At 37.5% G+C, this 17,330-nt stretch overlaps 1 protein-coding gene across 1 annotated transcript in view; it reads right to left on the reverse strand.

The window, feature by feature from the left end:
• Positions 1 to 645: 645 nt before the first annotated feature.
• The window catches only part of LOC103506844 (lysosomal alpha-mannosidase), a 32,253-nt gene continuing 15,568 nt past the window's right edge, over positions 646 to 17,330 (reverse strand). Inside the window, exons 13-16 of the mRNA XM_026821813.1 lie at positions 3,618 to 3,638; positions 3,029 to 3,137; positions 1,225 to 1,463; positions 646 to 650 (exon numbers count right to left, since the gene is read on the reverse strand). Coding sequence (XP_026677614.1) covers positions 646 to 650; positions 1,225 to 1,463; positions 3,029 to 3,137; positions 3,618 to 3,638 — 374 coding nt within the window. The remainder of the gene's footprint in view (positions 651 to 1,224; positions 1,464 to 3,028; positions 3,138 to 3,617; positions 3,639 to 17,330) is intronic.

Raw genomic sequence — 17,330 nt, forward strand, 5'->3', positions numbered from 1 at the left:
TTTTTCAAGTTAGGTAGGTGGTACTTACAATCAACTAAAAATCGGTCCAATTCTAAGTATAATATAATTAGTTAACGATATTTGTGACAAAAATTCTTTTTCAAGTTAGGTAGGTGGTACTTACAATCAACTAAAAATCGGTCCAATTCTATAAACAGGCCCTTCTGTTCCTTGAAACTCATCTGGAGGTTTCTCTCGTTATATTTGGGTGCCAAAAATATCCGCACGGTACCGCGGCAATATAATTAGGGAACGATATTTGTGACAAAAATTCTTTTTCAAGTTAGGTAGGTGGTACTTACAATCAACTAAAAATCGGTCCAATTCTATAAACAGGCCCTTCTGTTCCTTGAAACTCATCTGGAGGTTTCTCTCGTTATATTTGGGTGCCAAAAATATCCGCACGGTACCGCGGCAAGGTTTTCCTCTCTGGTTTTCAACCTGGAGTTCATGGAATCAAGAAGATTAAAAGTCTCAAGTATCTTCTAAATAGTGGTCCGTTTCCAAAAGTTTTCCGAAAGCAAAATATTATACCTAAATTTTAAAGACACGTTAAACCTCTGTTAAAGAATTAACCAAATCACTACTCGTCTGCATAGAAAATTCACTCCTTACCTACCGCGGCAAGGTTTTCCTCTCTGGTTTTCAACCTGGAATTCATGGAATCAAGAAGATTAAAAGTCTCAAGTATCTTCCAAATAGTGGTCGTTTCCAAAAGTTTTCCGAAAGCAAAATATACCTAAATTTTAAAGACACGTTAAACCTCTGTTAAAGAATTAACCAAATCACTACTCGTCTGCATAGAAAATTCACTCCTTACCTGTAGGTACTGATTTTCTTTAATCACGATCGAACAAACTACGGGCTAAAAAATTCCCGGAGGGACGGACCCAGCTTGTTTCTCCTGCTCTTTTATCCATTCTCCTTCTCTATTTTCTATTCTGGCTGGAAAAAACCCAGCAACACACTATTACCCAGATGGACAACCTGGACATCCATCCGGATACTATTCACGCTCAACGTTGCTTAACTTCCTTGATCCATCCTATGGAGGTAAAGCTGATGCATTCGATTTCAAGCATAGAAACAGATACATACCTATAGAACTAATTTGCTAACCCAAGATCACAAGAAAGAAAATTGCAAAAACTAAGTTTAGTAGCGTCTAGTGCTATTTTCCAAAATAATAATAACAATAATTATAATAATAATAATGATTAGTACCACCTTGGGCTCTATCCGTCAGTACACTCATCTGCAGTACATCATCCACCACCGCTATCCGACTGGTCACCGGGTAATAGTTGGACGAAATCGGTTCCTGGTTGTCCAACTCCCAGGTTTGGCGATAGTTGAGTATCCGCTCGATCATTTCGCGACCGTTGGAATCGGTGTAGAATCGGTTTTGAGAGTTGAAACTCGGGATCTTGTATCGGGTGACGATTTCTTTGCCCAGGTTATCACTGTTGAAGAAATCATAAAATTACCTATTATTCTGATGATTTTTTATATATTACTAGCAGGTTACCCGTGCTTCGCCACGTGTTAGAATATTTTAGTAAAAGAAAAATTCTCCGTCAGTAGAAATCCTCACCCGAAAGAATGCTACCGTTGCACTACGCGCTCCCTATTGGCTTTACACCTTTTAGAAAAAAAAACGGTTAAATGTACTTTTTTGAGGTTTGATAGAAGGAACTGTAACTGCTGAGGTCATATCGTCCCGAAAACGAAGAGAAAAGGAAGCCAGGATAGAAGAAAGCCAGCCGTTCCGAGAACGAACCTTGTCTGTTCAGGATAAAATTCGCCTCGTGCGGGAATCGAACCCGCGGCCTAGCGGTTACAAGGCAGACGCTCTACCCTCCAAGGTAACTAGGCTGGCTTGTAAGACTGAAATAGGTAGGTACCTATAGTATGAGTAGTATTGTAGTAGTAACCTAGTAACTCACTTTTTAAAACCACAATATTAAAAATTCGAAGACTTTGTTGAGCACATTGCATAACTACATAGATACACGGCATTCATACAAATGTTTCCCTATTCTAACAGCTAGGTACATAACTACATACTTCTTCCTTGGTTTTATTTATGAACAAGTCCTGAAGTTTTTGGGACTAAGAGAGAAAGATAATAGGAGAGAGAGAGAGGGGGATTCCTATTGTGATGACGATAAACTTTGATATCTTTCAAGGAAGTGGGAGAGAGAGAGAGAGAGATACAGTTTAAACAATAGCTACTAGGTATAGATAGTATCTTGTCTCAGTTGGAAAAAGATACCTATTTATAAGTATAGGTAGGTATGTACATATTAGATGTAGGTAAGAAAAGTTTACACCACTTATACCTAGGTACAATTTGGAACGCGTGGAAGTAGTTAAAACTCATAAAAGTCACATAAAACACGTGTTGGTAGTTATCATCCGCCATTTAAAAGGGTCTCTTTGAAACTTGGTGATGTTTACATCATTATACCACCAGCCATTCACTAGTGTATTTTTCCCAACTGGACTGGAATGTTACTGTTGCCAGTTTACACAAGGCCAGGGCCGAGAGTCCAAGATAATCATAAGATGAAAGGTACAAGGTACAACAATATTCTTTAGGCGATTCTCAGCTTTTTTGTCCTCTAAACCCCAACTTGGAATTTAATTGAGGGCAATTTTTGTAGGTAATCTAGGTACTCGTAATTTAGGTATTACTCTTTTAATGAGATAATTATTCAGAGGCCAAAAAGGAGACTTTTATTGAATTAAATTTCAAGTTGAGAATTAGAGGGTAAAATTACCATTTCAGCTCAAAAATATATTGACATCTATTTAAAAGGTCTTAATTTACATAATTGAGGGCAATTTTTGTAGGTAATCTACTCGTAATTTAGGTATTACTCTTTTAATGAGATAATTATTCAGATGCCAAAAAGGAGACTTTTATTGAATTAAATTTCAAGTTGAGAATTAGAGGGTAAAATTACCATTTCAGCTCAAAAATATATTGACATCCAGAGAAAAATAAAAAATATTTTGAACTTACTCCGTAGGAATTGGTCCGATTAGCCATTCAAACTCGAAATGGTCTTCTCCCTTGTACAACCGGATGACTTGACTCACGAATGACTTGTCTAGCTGACCGTAAGTTTGATAATATACCAAAGTGCATGTATAATTTTGCTATGTATGTATACGTAGGTACTGTGTAGGATTTTGCTAGCTACATGAGTGATGGATTTTGGAATAGGAGAAAGTCAGCTGTTGTTCCGAGAACGAACCTTATCCTAGACAGATGGTCACTCGATTGGGCTTCGACCCTAGTTTTTTTTTCTCAGTATACAGTGGACTAAATTTGATCAATGTCGATTAACATTTGGCCCGTATACAAGTAATACTTTGTTGGAAAGGTACCTACCTACATGTATTCTATAAACATCGCTATCCACTTTGCAACCCCCCCTTTTTATTCGCACAATTAGAAAATAACAATAAATTGTTCAAAATTATTTTCCAGAAGGCCATTCTTGAAAGATAAATATGTACGTAGGTAGTAGTTCAAGCTATGTAGGGTGTACAGTATGATTGTGTAGTATTTTGCCATGATTCTCCCCCAATATACCAATAAGTTTGATGGACTTCCTCGACAAGCGGTCCTGAAACAGACACAGGTCTTAGGTATTAGGGCTGCCATACACAAAAGGCCCAATCTGAGGCTTAGGTGTAGGGGCTGGACAGCCCTAAAGGATGGGTTAAGCTTCTACGAATCTAGATATTAGGGAAAGTAGAGCGAAAAATGGGCGAAGTCATATTCATGGGTGTTGGGATGTTTGAAAGTACCCCAATATACCAAAGTGCATGTATAATTTTGCTTTGCTATGTATACGTAGTTACTGTGTAGGATTTTGCTAGCTACATGAGTGATGGATTTTGGAATAGGAGAAAGTCAGCTGTTGTTCCGAGAACGAACCTTATCCTAGACAGATGGTCACTCGATTGGGCTTCGACCCTAGTTTTTTTTTCTCAGTATACAGTGGACTAAATTTGATCAATGTCGATTAACATTTGGCCCGTATACAGGATTTCAACAGGGGGGGTGCTCAAAATTATAGCCCCGGGCGAAAAGTTCGCTCTGGGCTGGAATCGAACCAGCTCTTTACTTACATAAAGGTTGACGGACGCAGGTTTGGACAGCTCCGGATGGTCTTTCCCTTCCAAGGTATGTTCAAGCCGTAGCAGAATAGTTCCATCTGTCCAAGGCTCCAAACTGAGGACATGGATGCCCTCGGGTAACATCTTGTTCATTCCAGAATACTGGTGGAAATGGAAATGAAAGTTATGTTAATGAAGCAAAAATGTATCATAAGAAAGGGTGTATCAAAATGTATCATGGGTGTATCATAAGAAAGGTGCGTCTAAACTACACTGAGAAAAAAAAGACCTGATTTGACATCGTCCGGGTGTTCCTGGGTCCCATATTAATTTACTGGATTGATTTCACTGGAATGTTGTTTCCTGGGTCCCATATATAATTTACTGGATTGATTTTACTGGAATGTCGTTTTTTCAGGTGACGTCGACCGGCATGCCAGATCATAGTGTAGACCTTTAGTCAATTCCCTTATTCTGCCACTGAGGCAATTCCATTGCCTACAGGACATTAATAATAATAATAGATTCTTGAGTGGAAGGCAACCACTAGGCGAGGTTAACGCCATAGGCGTTTTCTACCACCTAACCCTTAGAGCTCCATTATTATGTGGTCATGTCATAAGAACATGACCCGTTTTTCAGATGCTCATATTTCTCATGTTTTCTAAGACTGACTTTTCTAAGACAAGGAGTTACGAAAGAAAGGTCAGTGCAATTATTCTACCTTTATGCTGACGTAAGCTCATTGTTCCTACTCATTATTATCAGAAAAAGATTTCAATTAAAACAGTTAGGATGATGAGCTTACAGAGTTTGTTTACTTGAAGGGAGATAAACTTGAATTCTTGGAATTTTATTTCGGAATGTTCTTCTCATGACATTTTTTTACTTTCCCTGTAATTCTTCGTCTTATTAGTTTTTTTTTTTTTCGTCTTATACTTTTCTCCAACAATGAAAACAAACACGAATTGAAGGAAAAACCTACAGATACCCTAAAATCCCTAAACGTCTTATACTTTTCTCCAACAATGAAAACAAACACGAATTGAAGGAAAAACCTACAGATACCCTAAAATCCCTAAATACAAAGTTGGAAGAGACAGACCTATCTATTTTGTAACTAAAAAGAACTTTTAAACCAGCTTAGTCTGGCTGGAGGAAAAAATAAAAAGCTCCCTCTATTACGTAGGAAGGTATGTACCTATTTTTAAAAAAATATATATCTACCTATGTATGTTGTATCTGTTTTTTGAGGAATTCCATTTCACGGTCTGTCTCTAAAAGGCCCTGATGCCCTTGATACTTATCTAGTGTTCTTTGCGTCTTATACTTTTCTCCAACAATGAAAACAAACACGAATTGAAGGAAAAACCTACAGATACCCTAAAATCCCTAAATACAAAGTTGGAAGAGACAGACCTATCTATTTTGTAACTAAAAAGAACTTTTAAACCAGCTTAGTCTGGCTGGAGGAAAAAATAAAAAGCTCCCTCTATTACGTAGGAAGGTATGTACCTATTAAAAAAAAAATATATATCTACCTATGTTGTATCTGTTTTTTGAGGAATTCCATTTCACGGTCTGTCTCTAAAAGGCCCTGATGCCCTTGAGTAAGTAAAAAGAACTTTAAGACCAGCTTAGTCTGGCTGGAGGAAAAAATAAAAAGCTCCCTCTATTAGGTAGGAAGGTATGTACCTATTTAAAAAAAATATATATCTACCTATGTTGTATCTGTTTTTTGAGGAATTCCATTTCACGGTCTGTCTCTAAAAGGCCCTGATGCCCTTGATACTTATCTAGTGTTCTTTGGCTCAATAGTTTTGTCACTTTTCCAAGAACTGACAGAATGAACGCATCAAAACGCCCTTTCCCGGTTTACTTCATGCTCAAAGAAGACAACTTGATTAATATTCACAGAATTTAAAGGAAACGGAGAGCTCGGTAGACATTTTCTTAGAAAACACGCAGAGTGGGTGAAGGTAAACTACGATTTTGTCTCATATTACTTAATTCTCTTTTGACAAGAATAACTGCAGAGGAAATTGAGTTTTCCTCAAACAATCTGGAATATTAACGCATCAGATGGGTGGGTTTTCTTTTCTTTTATTTCTTAGGTACTGAAGTCTCAGACATTATTGCAAAATAAGAAAGAAAACCCTCAAGTACGCTCGGTAGACATTTTCTTAGAAAACACGCAGAGTGGGTGAAGGTAAACTACGATTTTGTCTCATATTACTTAATTCTCTTTTGACAAGAATAACTGCAGAGGAAATAAAATTGAGTTTTCCTCAAACAATCTGGAATATTAACGCAGATGAGTGGGTTTTCTTTTCTTTTTTTTCTTAGGTACTGAAGTCTCAGACATTATTGCAAAATAAGAAAGAAAACCCTCAAGTACGTCACTACGTAAATTCCTACCTAGTTCTTTTTATACTTTCTATTTTCAAAATCGGTGATTGTCTCGTTATTCTTTTCAGAGCTTAAGTTTCTTTTATAGAACAGAATTGGTACTCCGCAGCTTTTGCTCCTGATAGTAAAGTGATTGCAGAATAAATTTGAGCCCCAAGTCTTGTAGGACAGAAAATAAAGTCAATAAAGTAACAGAATGGGAGAGAGGGCTTAAGTTTCTTTTATAGAACAGAATTGGTACTCCGCAGCTTTTGCTCTTGATAGTAAAGTGATTGCAGAATAAATTTGAGCCCCAAGTCTTGTAGGACAGAAAATAAAGTCAATAAAGTAACAGAATGGGAGAGTGAGAGAGAGAGAGAGGGAGAGATGCTGGAAACTTTTTTGTCCAATCTGCCTCGACTCAACTTTTTCACATAATTCACTGAAAAAAAGAAAATTAACTTTAAAATCTCTTTCCCCGACGCCAACTTTCGAAAGTTTCGATGAATCAAAATACTAGATAGGTACCTCGAGAGATTTTTCTCAAATTCTCATTACACTTTTCACTCCCCTCTTCTTCCTGTTCTTTTGACTCTTCTCTCGTTCTCTAGAGAGGGAGAGAGAGAGAGAGAGATGCTGGAAACTTTTTTGTCCAATCTGCCTCGACTCAACTTTTTCACATAATTCATTGAAAAAAAAAAGAAAATTAACTTTAAAATCTCTTTCCCCGACGCCAACTTTCGAAAGTTTCGATGAATCAAAATACTAGATAGGTACCTCGAACTTAAAATTTATGTAAAATAATGTAAATAAGAAAAAAGAGTGTAGTTTTATATGAATAAATTATTTTAATTATTTTTTTTTGGCGATTGTGGAACATAACCGTTAGCGATTTGTGGAACAGATTATCATGGTGTCAAATGTTGTGCAGCTTGACCTGCAAAGCCTGGCGTGGGATGTACTCGTAAACACTTTTACCTACAATAGGCATCATTTTCCCCAAGTATTATTTGCATGAGTGGGTAAACATAAAAATGAATAGCTCATCCTTAAAGGGGTTTAGAAAAAAAAAAAAAAAAAAAAAAAAGTTAATCAAAAGTTGTAATCCTATATATCTTATTCGAAATATTCTTTATCTTCTGAGAGTGACCGAATGATTTTTTAAGGAGGATTTTCAGTATTATCAATTTATCATCTAAATGTCGATAGAGCAAAGGAGGCAAGAAAGAAGAAAGATAAAGGTGTATGAGTGAAGGGGGAGGAGGAGGGACAGGAGAAGAAAGAGGAGGAGAAAAAGAAGAAGGAGGAGGAGAAGAAGAAGAAGGATAAGGAGGAGGAGAAGGAGAAGGAGGAGGAGGAGAAGGAGAAGGAGGAGAAGAAGAAGAGGACGAGGAGGAAGACTGGAAGGAAGACTAGGAGAAGGAATAGGAGGAGAAGAAGAAGGAGGAGGAGAAAAAGAAGAAGGAGGAGGAGAAGAAGGAGAAGAAGGAGAAGGAGGAGGAGAAGAAGGAGAAGGAGGAGGAGGAGAAGAAGAAGGAGAAGGAGGAGGAGAAGAAGGAGAAGGAGGAGGAGGAGGAGAAGAAGGAGAAGGAGGAAGAGGAGAAGGAGGAGAAGAAGAAGAAGAAGAAGAGGACGAGGAGGAAGACTGGAAGGAAGACTAGGAGAAGGAATAGGAGGAGAAGAAGCAGGAAGATAGAAGAAGGAATTTGAGGAATTAATGAGGAAAGGAGGGAAGGGAGATATTAATACCGATACTGACATTGAAATAATTGACAATATCAAAAGGGTCAGTTGTGCAACTTCCGAAGAAGACCAAAGTAAAGTCAGTTTTGCAAATGACAAAGATATCAGTATAATTATTATTTTATGACAAAGATATCATCATACTATTCTTTTATTATTACCTACGATTTTACTATTCTTTTATTACTAGAGTAGAGGAAAGAAGAAAAGTTTGCATTGGGGATATTTAGCTTTAATAAAATTCTAAGAAGATTTTACTATTCTTTTATTACTAGAGTAGAGGAAAGAAGAAAAGTTTGCATTGGGGATATTTAGCTTTAATAAAATTCTAAGAAAGTTCATAGATAAAAACAATCCTATTCCGAGGTTTGTGTCTTACAACATTCATGACAACAGACAGTTGAGCTTATGGGACATGAGGGTAGAAATGGGACACATGGACCTCATTTACAGTTTCATCTCTTGATATCGAAATAAACCTCAAATCTATTCATGCACACTGTGGCCAATTGTCACGGTCGTACGAATTTCTAGGCCTTGGGAGGATAAATTTTTCAATGGGTGACTTTGAATTTTGCACTTCAATAGTCCGCATGTTGACAGGGTGTTCCTCAAAATAGTTTGCATGGTTATAGGGTGTTAGAAAGTTCCGAGTAGCAGAACACTTCAACTTGGTGAAAATAAAAGGCATGGTTATAGGGTGATAGAAAGTTCCGCTATAATCTCGGGAGAGTCGGGATTTTATTTTTTGTAGGAGAGTTGCGATCGGAGCAATACTAGGAGGAGGCAGTAACCAATTTACACTTTTATAAGTTCGAGGGATATTATGGAATAACAACAATAAATCTGTAGCTATAATTTACAAGGAATAACCAATTTACAAGAAATTTTCTGTCAAGTATCTAGGACCCAGGTACCATCAACCTAATCATTTGACAGACAATAAAAAATGAGTCACCTAAGAGAAACTTACAAAAAAACTATTCATGCACACTGTGGCCAATTGTCACGGTCGTACGAATTTCTAGGCCTTGGGAGGATAAAATTTTCAATGGGTGACTTTGAATTTTGCACCTCAGTAGTCCGCATGTAGACAGGGTGTTCCTCAAAATAGTTTGCATGGTTATAGGGTGTTAGAAAGTTCCGAGTAGCAGAACACTTCAACTTGGTGAAAATAAAATTAGGGATAATATTGAATGTTATTCCATTGGAATAACTAGGTAATAATTAATTTACAAGGAATAACCAATTTACAAGAAATCTTCTGTCAAGTATCTAGGACCCAGGTACCATCAACCTAATCATTTGACAGACAATAAAAAATGAGTCACCTAAGAGAAACTTACAAAACCTAATAATTAATTTACAAGGAATAACCAATTTACAAGAAATCTTCTGTCAAGTATCTAGGACCCAGGTACAACCAACCTATTCATTCGACAGACAATAAACAAGCGGGGTCCGTCCCTCCGGGAATTTTTTAGCCCGTAGTTTATTCGATCGTGGTTAAAGAATACCTATATACCTACCTAATTTGTTTAATATTCAGTTTATTATCATTCTTGATTTGATTTTTTGATTTTAATGATGTAATGATTGTAATGATTTAAAATCAAGACTAGAGCCCGTTCTCCCTTTATTTCCAATATAATGTTTAAGTCACCCATCCATTTATTGGCCTTGCACTTACAAAATAAAAAAGTACATTTTATATGTCAGTGCTCAAATCAGAAAGGATAAATCGTTTTATCCCCGACACAAAAACCCAATTTATGAAACAATGCAGGTGGAAGTGTGGAAATGGACATTAAGGTAGATATCTACGTTGTTTTTATGTTTCTAAGAAAAATGTTTTTCCTCAAGGGACATACTGTTCGATTCATAACTTTCGCATCTTGCTGGAAAATATAATGGAAACTTTTCAAGTTAGCATGTAATATTTTTTTTCTTGCAACAAGAACGATGAAGCTACAATTTGCAAGAAAGGAACGAGGAATTAATGGAAACTTTTCAAGTTAGCATGTAATATTTTTTTTCTTGCAACAAGAACGATGAAGCTACAATTTGCAAGAAAGGAACGAGGAATTGAATTTTCCAAACTTTTTTTTTGAGTGCTTTATAATTTTCAACAGATTCCTAGCTTATTTCCCACATGATGTATTTTGTTCACTTTCTTCGTACTCGGAAACAACTTTTTTTTTTGAGTGCTTTATAATTTTCAACAGATTCCTAGCTTATTTCCCACATGATGTATTTTGTTCACTTTCTTCGTACTCGGAAACCTTCTCTTGAGACGTATGTTTTAAAGTTTCTAAAAAGTTGGAAAACCGCAGCTTTTTTTAATCATGTTAATAACTTCCCGTAAAAAATAAAGAAAAAATAATAATTATTTAAAAGGCAGTTCTCGTTTTGTTTATGTTACATTGACATTGAAAGTTCTAAAAGGAAACGACGACAAATTACCTACTTAAAATTGGTAAAAAATAAAGAAAAAATCATAAATATTTAAAAGGCAGTTCTCGTTTTGTTTATGTTACATTGACATTGAAAGTTCTAAAAGGAAACGACGACAAATTACCTACTTAAAATTCCTGTCTGAGGCGGAGTCGAATGGAGGGTAAAACTCCCGTCACTAAGGTCGAGTTTTATCACCATGGATTGTCTCAGAATTGAGTTGAAGATGTCGATAGAGCAAAGGAGGCAAGAAAGAAGAAAGGTAAAGGTGTATGAGTGAAGGGGGAGGAGGAGGGGCAGAAGACCATAAGCGGAAAGAGAGGGAAGAGAACTAGGACAAGGGGAAGGATGTCGATAGAGCAAAGGAGGCAAGAAAGAAGAAAGGTAAAGGTGTATGAGTGAAGGGGGAGGAGGAGGGGCAGGAGAAGAAAGAGGAGGAGAAAAAGAAGAAGGGGGAGAAGAAGGAGGAGGAGAAGAAGAAGGATAAGGAGGAGGAGAAGGAGAAGGAGGAGGAGGAGAAGGAGGAGGAGAAAAAGAAGAAGGAGGAGGAGAAGGAGAAGGAGGAGAAGAAGAAGAGGACGAGGAGGAAGACTGGAAGGAAGACTAGGAGAAGGAATAGGAGGAGAAGTCGTAAGGAAAATGAGTAGCTATGACATATATGTATGTAAATCCGCATAGCAACCGGTGCCAGCATGGTAGGTAAACATTGGATGTTAGGATTATTGAGATACTGGCTGAATTCCGTCGCTTCGCTCCGGGATCCAGCTAGTTCATCCCGAGGCATGGCCAAACTTGTAGACTTCCTAATCTTGAGGAACTCGAACTCACTGACTTACTAATCTTATCTCGAACATCAACTCACCAAGTAAGGGGCATTCGTGTCCGGAATTCCAAGTTAATTTCATTTTTCCAGTGTTGTCAGCTCCCATGGCGTAGTGGTTGCACACGGGAGACCCGGGTTCGATTCCCACAGTTCACTGACTTCCTAATCTTGAGGAACTGACTTACTAATCTTAAGGAACTCGAACTCACTGACTTACTAATCTTATCTCGAACATCAACTCACCAAGTAAGGGGCATTATAGCCGGAAGAAGTTTCGTCATCAATGAATTCAATATGGCAGAGAATGTCGAAACAAAATCCACTCGGGGGATTGTAAACATTGTTGATCATTTCGGTGAAGATATGAGAGGATTTGCCTGAAAAAGATATATCAACTTCTTGAGATACTCTTGACTAGAGCTTGGGATGAAAGCATCGAGTAAAGCACTTTAATAGAGGGACAAGGACTCTGATTGTTATGGTTTCCCTCTGTAAAAAAAAAAACTAAAAAAAAAATGGGCTTTATTTACTCAATGCTCTCTTCAATACATAAGGAAATTTTCTCATTGGAATTGAGGGCCGATCACATCTTATGGATCTCTGTAGACACCCTTTATCTATAAGGAAATTTTCTCATTGGAATTTAGGGCCGATCACATCTTATGGATCTCTGTAGACACCCTTTATCTGAGTGAATTCTACTCGTACAATACCCTGAACCTACTAAATCTAAATACCTACCTATTTTACTCGAAGACCAACTCACCAAGTAAGGAGCGCTGTAACGACCTATTCAGGATTACTTGGATAGTAATACTCGTAACCTATTTACCTACGATTACATGGATAGTAATACTCGTAAATATCTTTTCGAAATAGTTAAAAAATTAAACGCAGCAATTCTCTCACCCAAATCTGCACTTGCTTCCCACAGCAAACTCTGATTGTTATGGTTTCCCTCTGTAAAAAAAAAAACTAAAAAAATGGGCTTTATTTACTCAATGCTCTCTTCAATACATAAGGAAATTTTCTCATTGGAATTGAGGGCCGATCACATCTTATGGATCTCTGTAGACACCCTTTATCTGAGTGAATTCTACTCGTACAATACACTGAACCTACTAAATCTAAATACCTACCTATTTTACTCGAAGACCAACTCACCAAGTAAGGAGCGCTGTAAGGACCTATCCAGGATTACTTTTGTTTTAACAGGTGAGTAAACAAGGAATGGAAGGTATTTCCTTCAACAACCATAACAGCAAACAGCAGACTGCATAACAAATTAACTGCCTATATGATATTACGTGTAGGTAATGTAGGTACATTTATATCCCTAGGTACCTAAGTATGATCTATTCTCGTTTCTCGTAACTCCTTCAGACAGTATCAGACAACATAGTTCTACGTATTGTTTATCTAATCCCTACTGTTTACATGCATATAGATTTCCTTATAAAAAAAGCTCATAAGATAGGTACGTCTACCCACACGCCTATTTGCTAATGAAGTGTGTACCAACATACAATATAATTATTATCTAAAGCTATAATGTTCGAGAAAAAATGTCTGGCTGGATAATAAATGTCTTAAACAGCAAGGATAATACCTGGAATTTTCCTTACCAAAGAAATAGCAAAGGTTGAGTGCAAAGGTCATTCACTCGTTAAATTTTTGCAGCCAAACCCAAATGTCAGCCCAAATCAATCAGCCTAGCTATAGGAAGGGCTGATTGAGAGGCTGGCGAAAAACGCCGACCCCATGTGAACACGGGAAAAGACCATGAAGAAGAAGAAGAAGAAGAAGAAGAAGAAGAAGAAGAAGAAGAAGAAGAAGAAGTGATGAGGGCGTCAAATCCCTTTTCAAATATCTACAAGATATAAACATCTACCACCTTATATAAAATACCGTGAACCGGCGTGAACGACCAGGGTATTCCTGTGTTAAAACGCCTTATCCGAAAAAAAAAAAAAAAAAACGAGCAGAAAAGGTTTTGCCCAGACACAGGTACCTAACGCAGGAAATCTGGACTTGAAATAACACGGTTTTTCAGAAGCAAAAAATTCCGAGAAAAAGCTTTTGTTTGTTTGTTTTTTTTTTTTTTACCTTTTTTTCCTTTCATTGAAATATGAACTTGGTACTCTTCCAGGACTTCCTAGATGTAGGTCGCTAGTTATAGGTACCTATCTATGGCACATATGTTTTTATATGTTTACAAAGAACAGCTTTTAATGAGGCCTATCAATTACCTAGCTAGGTAAGTACGGATGGACTTTCCTTATTAAAAGCTGGATCAGCAGTTCCCAAGAATACTGTGCAGATTCAAATGTTAAGTCAGCATGAGATCTTATTATGATAATGGGTGAGATAAGAAGAGTTCATATTGGTTTTACACACTGTAGTAAGGTTGTATTGTAGCACACCAGCACATGCTGAATTACCATTTAAATAATGCTGATTTGATATTTGAGTCCGCCAAAAGAGATAATGAGAATTCTTATCTCGTGCTGGAATGTAAACAAGATCTTCTGTTTAACCTGATGGCTATTCCGTTTGATGTCTCCAGACACATACTCGTATGATCGAAATGGGATTATATTATGTAGATAGGTACCTGAAGATTACAATACTCAAGCCACTCACTATCAGGTAGTCCTGACAGCTACACCTGATCAGGTCCGCCTGATAGTGAGGCCTACCTGATAGTGAGTGGCTGGCCTAAGGGATGCGACGGAGCCAGCTGCGATAACCTGTTGAATGCACCTGTTCCCAATGGATCACGAAAGTTAAACAACGCTGTGCGTGTTTAGTATCCGGATGAATGGCCATCTGGACAATCGCGCGTGCTGCTGGCTTTTCCCGATCCCACTCAGGCTGTCTGAGGCGGAGTCGAATGGAGGGTAAAACTCCCGTCACTAAGGTCGAGTTTTATCACCATGGATTGTCTCAGAATTGAGTTGAATCCGAGGTTGACCTGTGGGTATCCTAGGTTGACCTGGGTATTAAGTATAGGGAAATCCTCGTTTCATCTTAATGCCGGGTTGGTAAACCCCAGCATAAAGACCTCAGCAGTTATAGGTATACTGGAACTTGGCCTGGCGCAGTGCCGTGCGCTCAGATGTACATGATTCTGACTTGTATCCGAGGTTGACCTGGGTATCCTAGGTTGACCTGGGTATTAAGTATAGGGAAATCCTCGTTTCATCTTAATGCCGGATTGGTAAACCCCAGCATAAAGACTTCAGCAGTTATAGGTATACTGGAACTTGGCCTGGCGCAGTGCCGTGCGCTCAGATGTACATGATTCTGACTCGGGCCGTGCGGAGCGCTACTGTGCGCCTTAACATTACGAAGAGTGTGTTTGTGGGTGGATGGAGGAGTAGATCCCTGCTACTTCTACCTATTGCGGGAGAAGAAACTTTCCTCCGAAACTTTTGATTGTTTCTCTTGTTTGATTTTGTCGAACAATTTAGTCTGTTTGTTTTCGCGAGAAACTTTCGGGCTTAAAAGAATCGAAAGTTCTCCTGATGAAATATTACCGATATTTCATTTCCTCAAATTTGCATAGAAAGCTGGAGTTCGAAGGGTAGGTTTAGAGCAATATATCCCTCAAAATACCTTGTGGTAGAAAGTTCACTGCCAAGTCTGTTAGCCCAAGAAAGATATGAAATATTATTCAATTTTAACAGTCTGCGTAAGGTCGGGACGCCAGCATTACGAGATTGATGCAGATTGTGAAATGTTGCTTTTTTTGGAAACTAATTTTGTATTTTTACTCCTTTACATGTAGGTATTTTAAGAACGTGAATAGGGCAGTATGTAAATGGCAATATATCCCTCAAAATACCTTGTGGTAGAAAGTTCACTGCCAAGTCTGTTAGTCCAAGAAAGATATGAAATTTTATTCAATTTTAACAGTCTGCGTAAGGTCGGGACGCCAGTATTACGAGATTGATGCAGATTGTCAAATGTTGCTTTTTTTGGAAACTAATTTTGTATTTTTACTCCTTTACATGTAGGTATTTTAAGAACGTGAATAGGGCAGTATGTAAATTTAATTCAATTTTAACAGTCTGCGTAAGGTCGGGACGCCAGCATTACGAGATTGATGCAGATTGTGAAATGTTGTTTTTGGAAACTAATTTTGTATTTTTACTCCTTTACATGTAGGTATTTTAAGAACGTGAATAGGGCAGTATGTAAATTTCAGCTACCAAGATAAGGGCATTTTTGATTTGGCGGGACTAATCACTGCAGCATTCCTTGATACTTTTGACTTGTGTTTATTTAAGGAAAAGTTAAATGGAAATATTTTCCCAGGTACCTTTATAGATTCACAAGGTATGTATGTTTGAGAGTAAATTCCTCAAAAGTTACACAAGAGTCCCAGATAAGACACCTACACCTACATCATCAAATATTATAATAATATGTATATACTTAAAATAATCATGAATTATAAGTAGGTACAAGTAAGCATGTATAACTAAATAATATTATTATAAATTTAAATCGGTTACAAGGCAGACGCTCTACCCTCCAAGGTAGCCAGGCTGGCTTGCAAGACTGAAATAGGTAGGTATAGTACGAGTAGTATTATAGTAGTAACCTAGTAACTCACTTTCTAAAACCACAATATTCAAAATTCGAAGACTTTGTTGAGCACATTGCATAACTACATAGATACACGGCATTCATACAAATGTTTCCCTATTCTAACAGCTAGGTATCCGACGCCAACTTTCGAAAGTTTCGATGAATCAAAATACTAGATAGGTACCTCGAGAGATTTTTCTCAGATTCTCATTACACTTTTCACTCCCTCTTCTTCCTGTTCTTTTGACTCTTCTCTCGTTCTCTTTTTACTTTTTCCTTTAGTTCTTCTCTTGCTTATCTGCCCACTATCTCTGTAGGTACCTCGAGAGATTTTTCTCAAATTCTCATTACACTTTTCACTCCCCTCTTCTTCCTGTTCTTTTGACTCTTCTCTCGTTCTCTTTTTCCTTTAGTTCTTCTCTTGCTTATCTGCCCACTATCTCACACCATCCGATGGAAACTTAGAACTTATTGAACAGATGAACAGAATAATTGAACATTGAACATGTTGGAACAAAATGTAATCAAGATTGCGAACATTTCCCTTCGTATTTTTTTCCCTCGGTTTTCCCTCCATATTTTCCTCCTTCTCGGGGTTGAAATTGTTGGAAACTTGTTTCATAATATTTCATTCCCTTCCTCCGGCCTTGGAGTTTCCAATTTGTCATTTTTCTTCAATATACGAGTTCATATTTGTTTTGATTTCTGGTTAAAGTCAACTTCAAGTAAAGTAGAACAAGCAATGTAGCCAGCGGCTGGGCGAAGTTGGCGATTTCATAAAAGTGTACAAAAGTTTCGGGGGACTGATGACGAAAAGTTTATTCGGAGCTTTTTAGATAAGTTCATCGAAATTGAATGTCGAAAGTTGGGGTGAGTGGTTTTCTATTCTCCATTATTCCATGCACGTAGTCTCAAGCTTTCGTAGTAGGTAGAAAATTTAGAAATAGAAAACTTTTATAGGTACATTTTGTACGCTAGAGATTTGCCGCGGTCGTCCTTTTTAAGGAAAACGCCCCCAAAAAGCCTACATAATTTTTCAAAGTCCTTTTCATGTAGTTTTTAGTCAGGAAATCAATCAGCACATTCATACATAAGTAGGTTAGAAGGTTTACTCAACTATAATATTGTAGGTAATCAAAAGGAGAGGAATATGTAGGTACTCTCATCACAAAATGAAATCACTCATAAGTTA

This window comes from Diaphorina citri, unplaced genomic scaffold, assembly GCF_000475195.1.
Source record: "Diaphorina citri unplaced genomic scaffold, Diaci psyllid genome assembly version 1.1 scaffold265, whole genome shotgun sequence".
NCBI lineage: Eukaryota > Metazoa > Arthropoda > Insecta > Hemiptera > Psyllidae > Diaphorina > Diaphorina citri.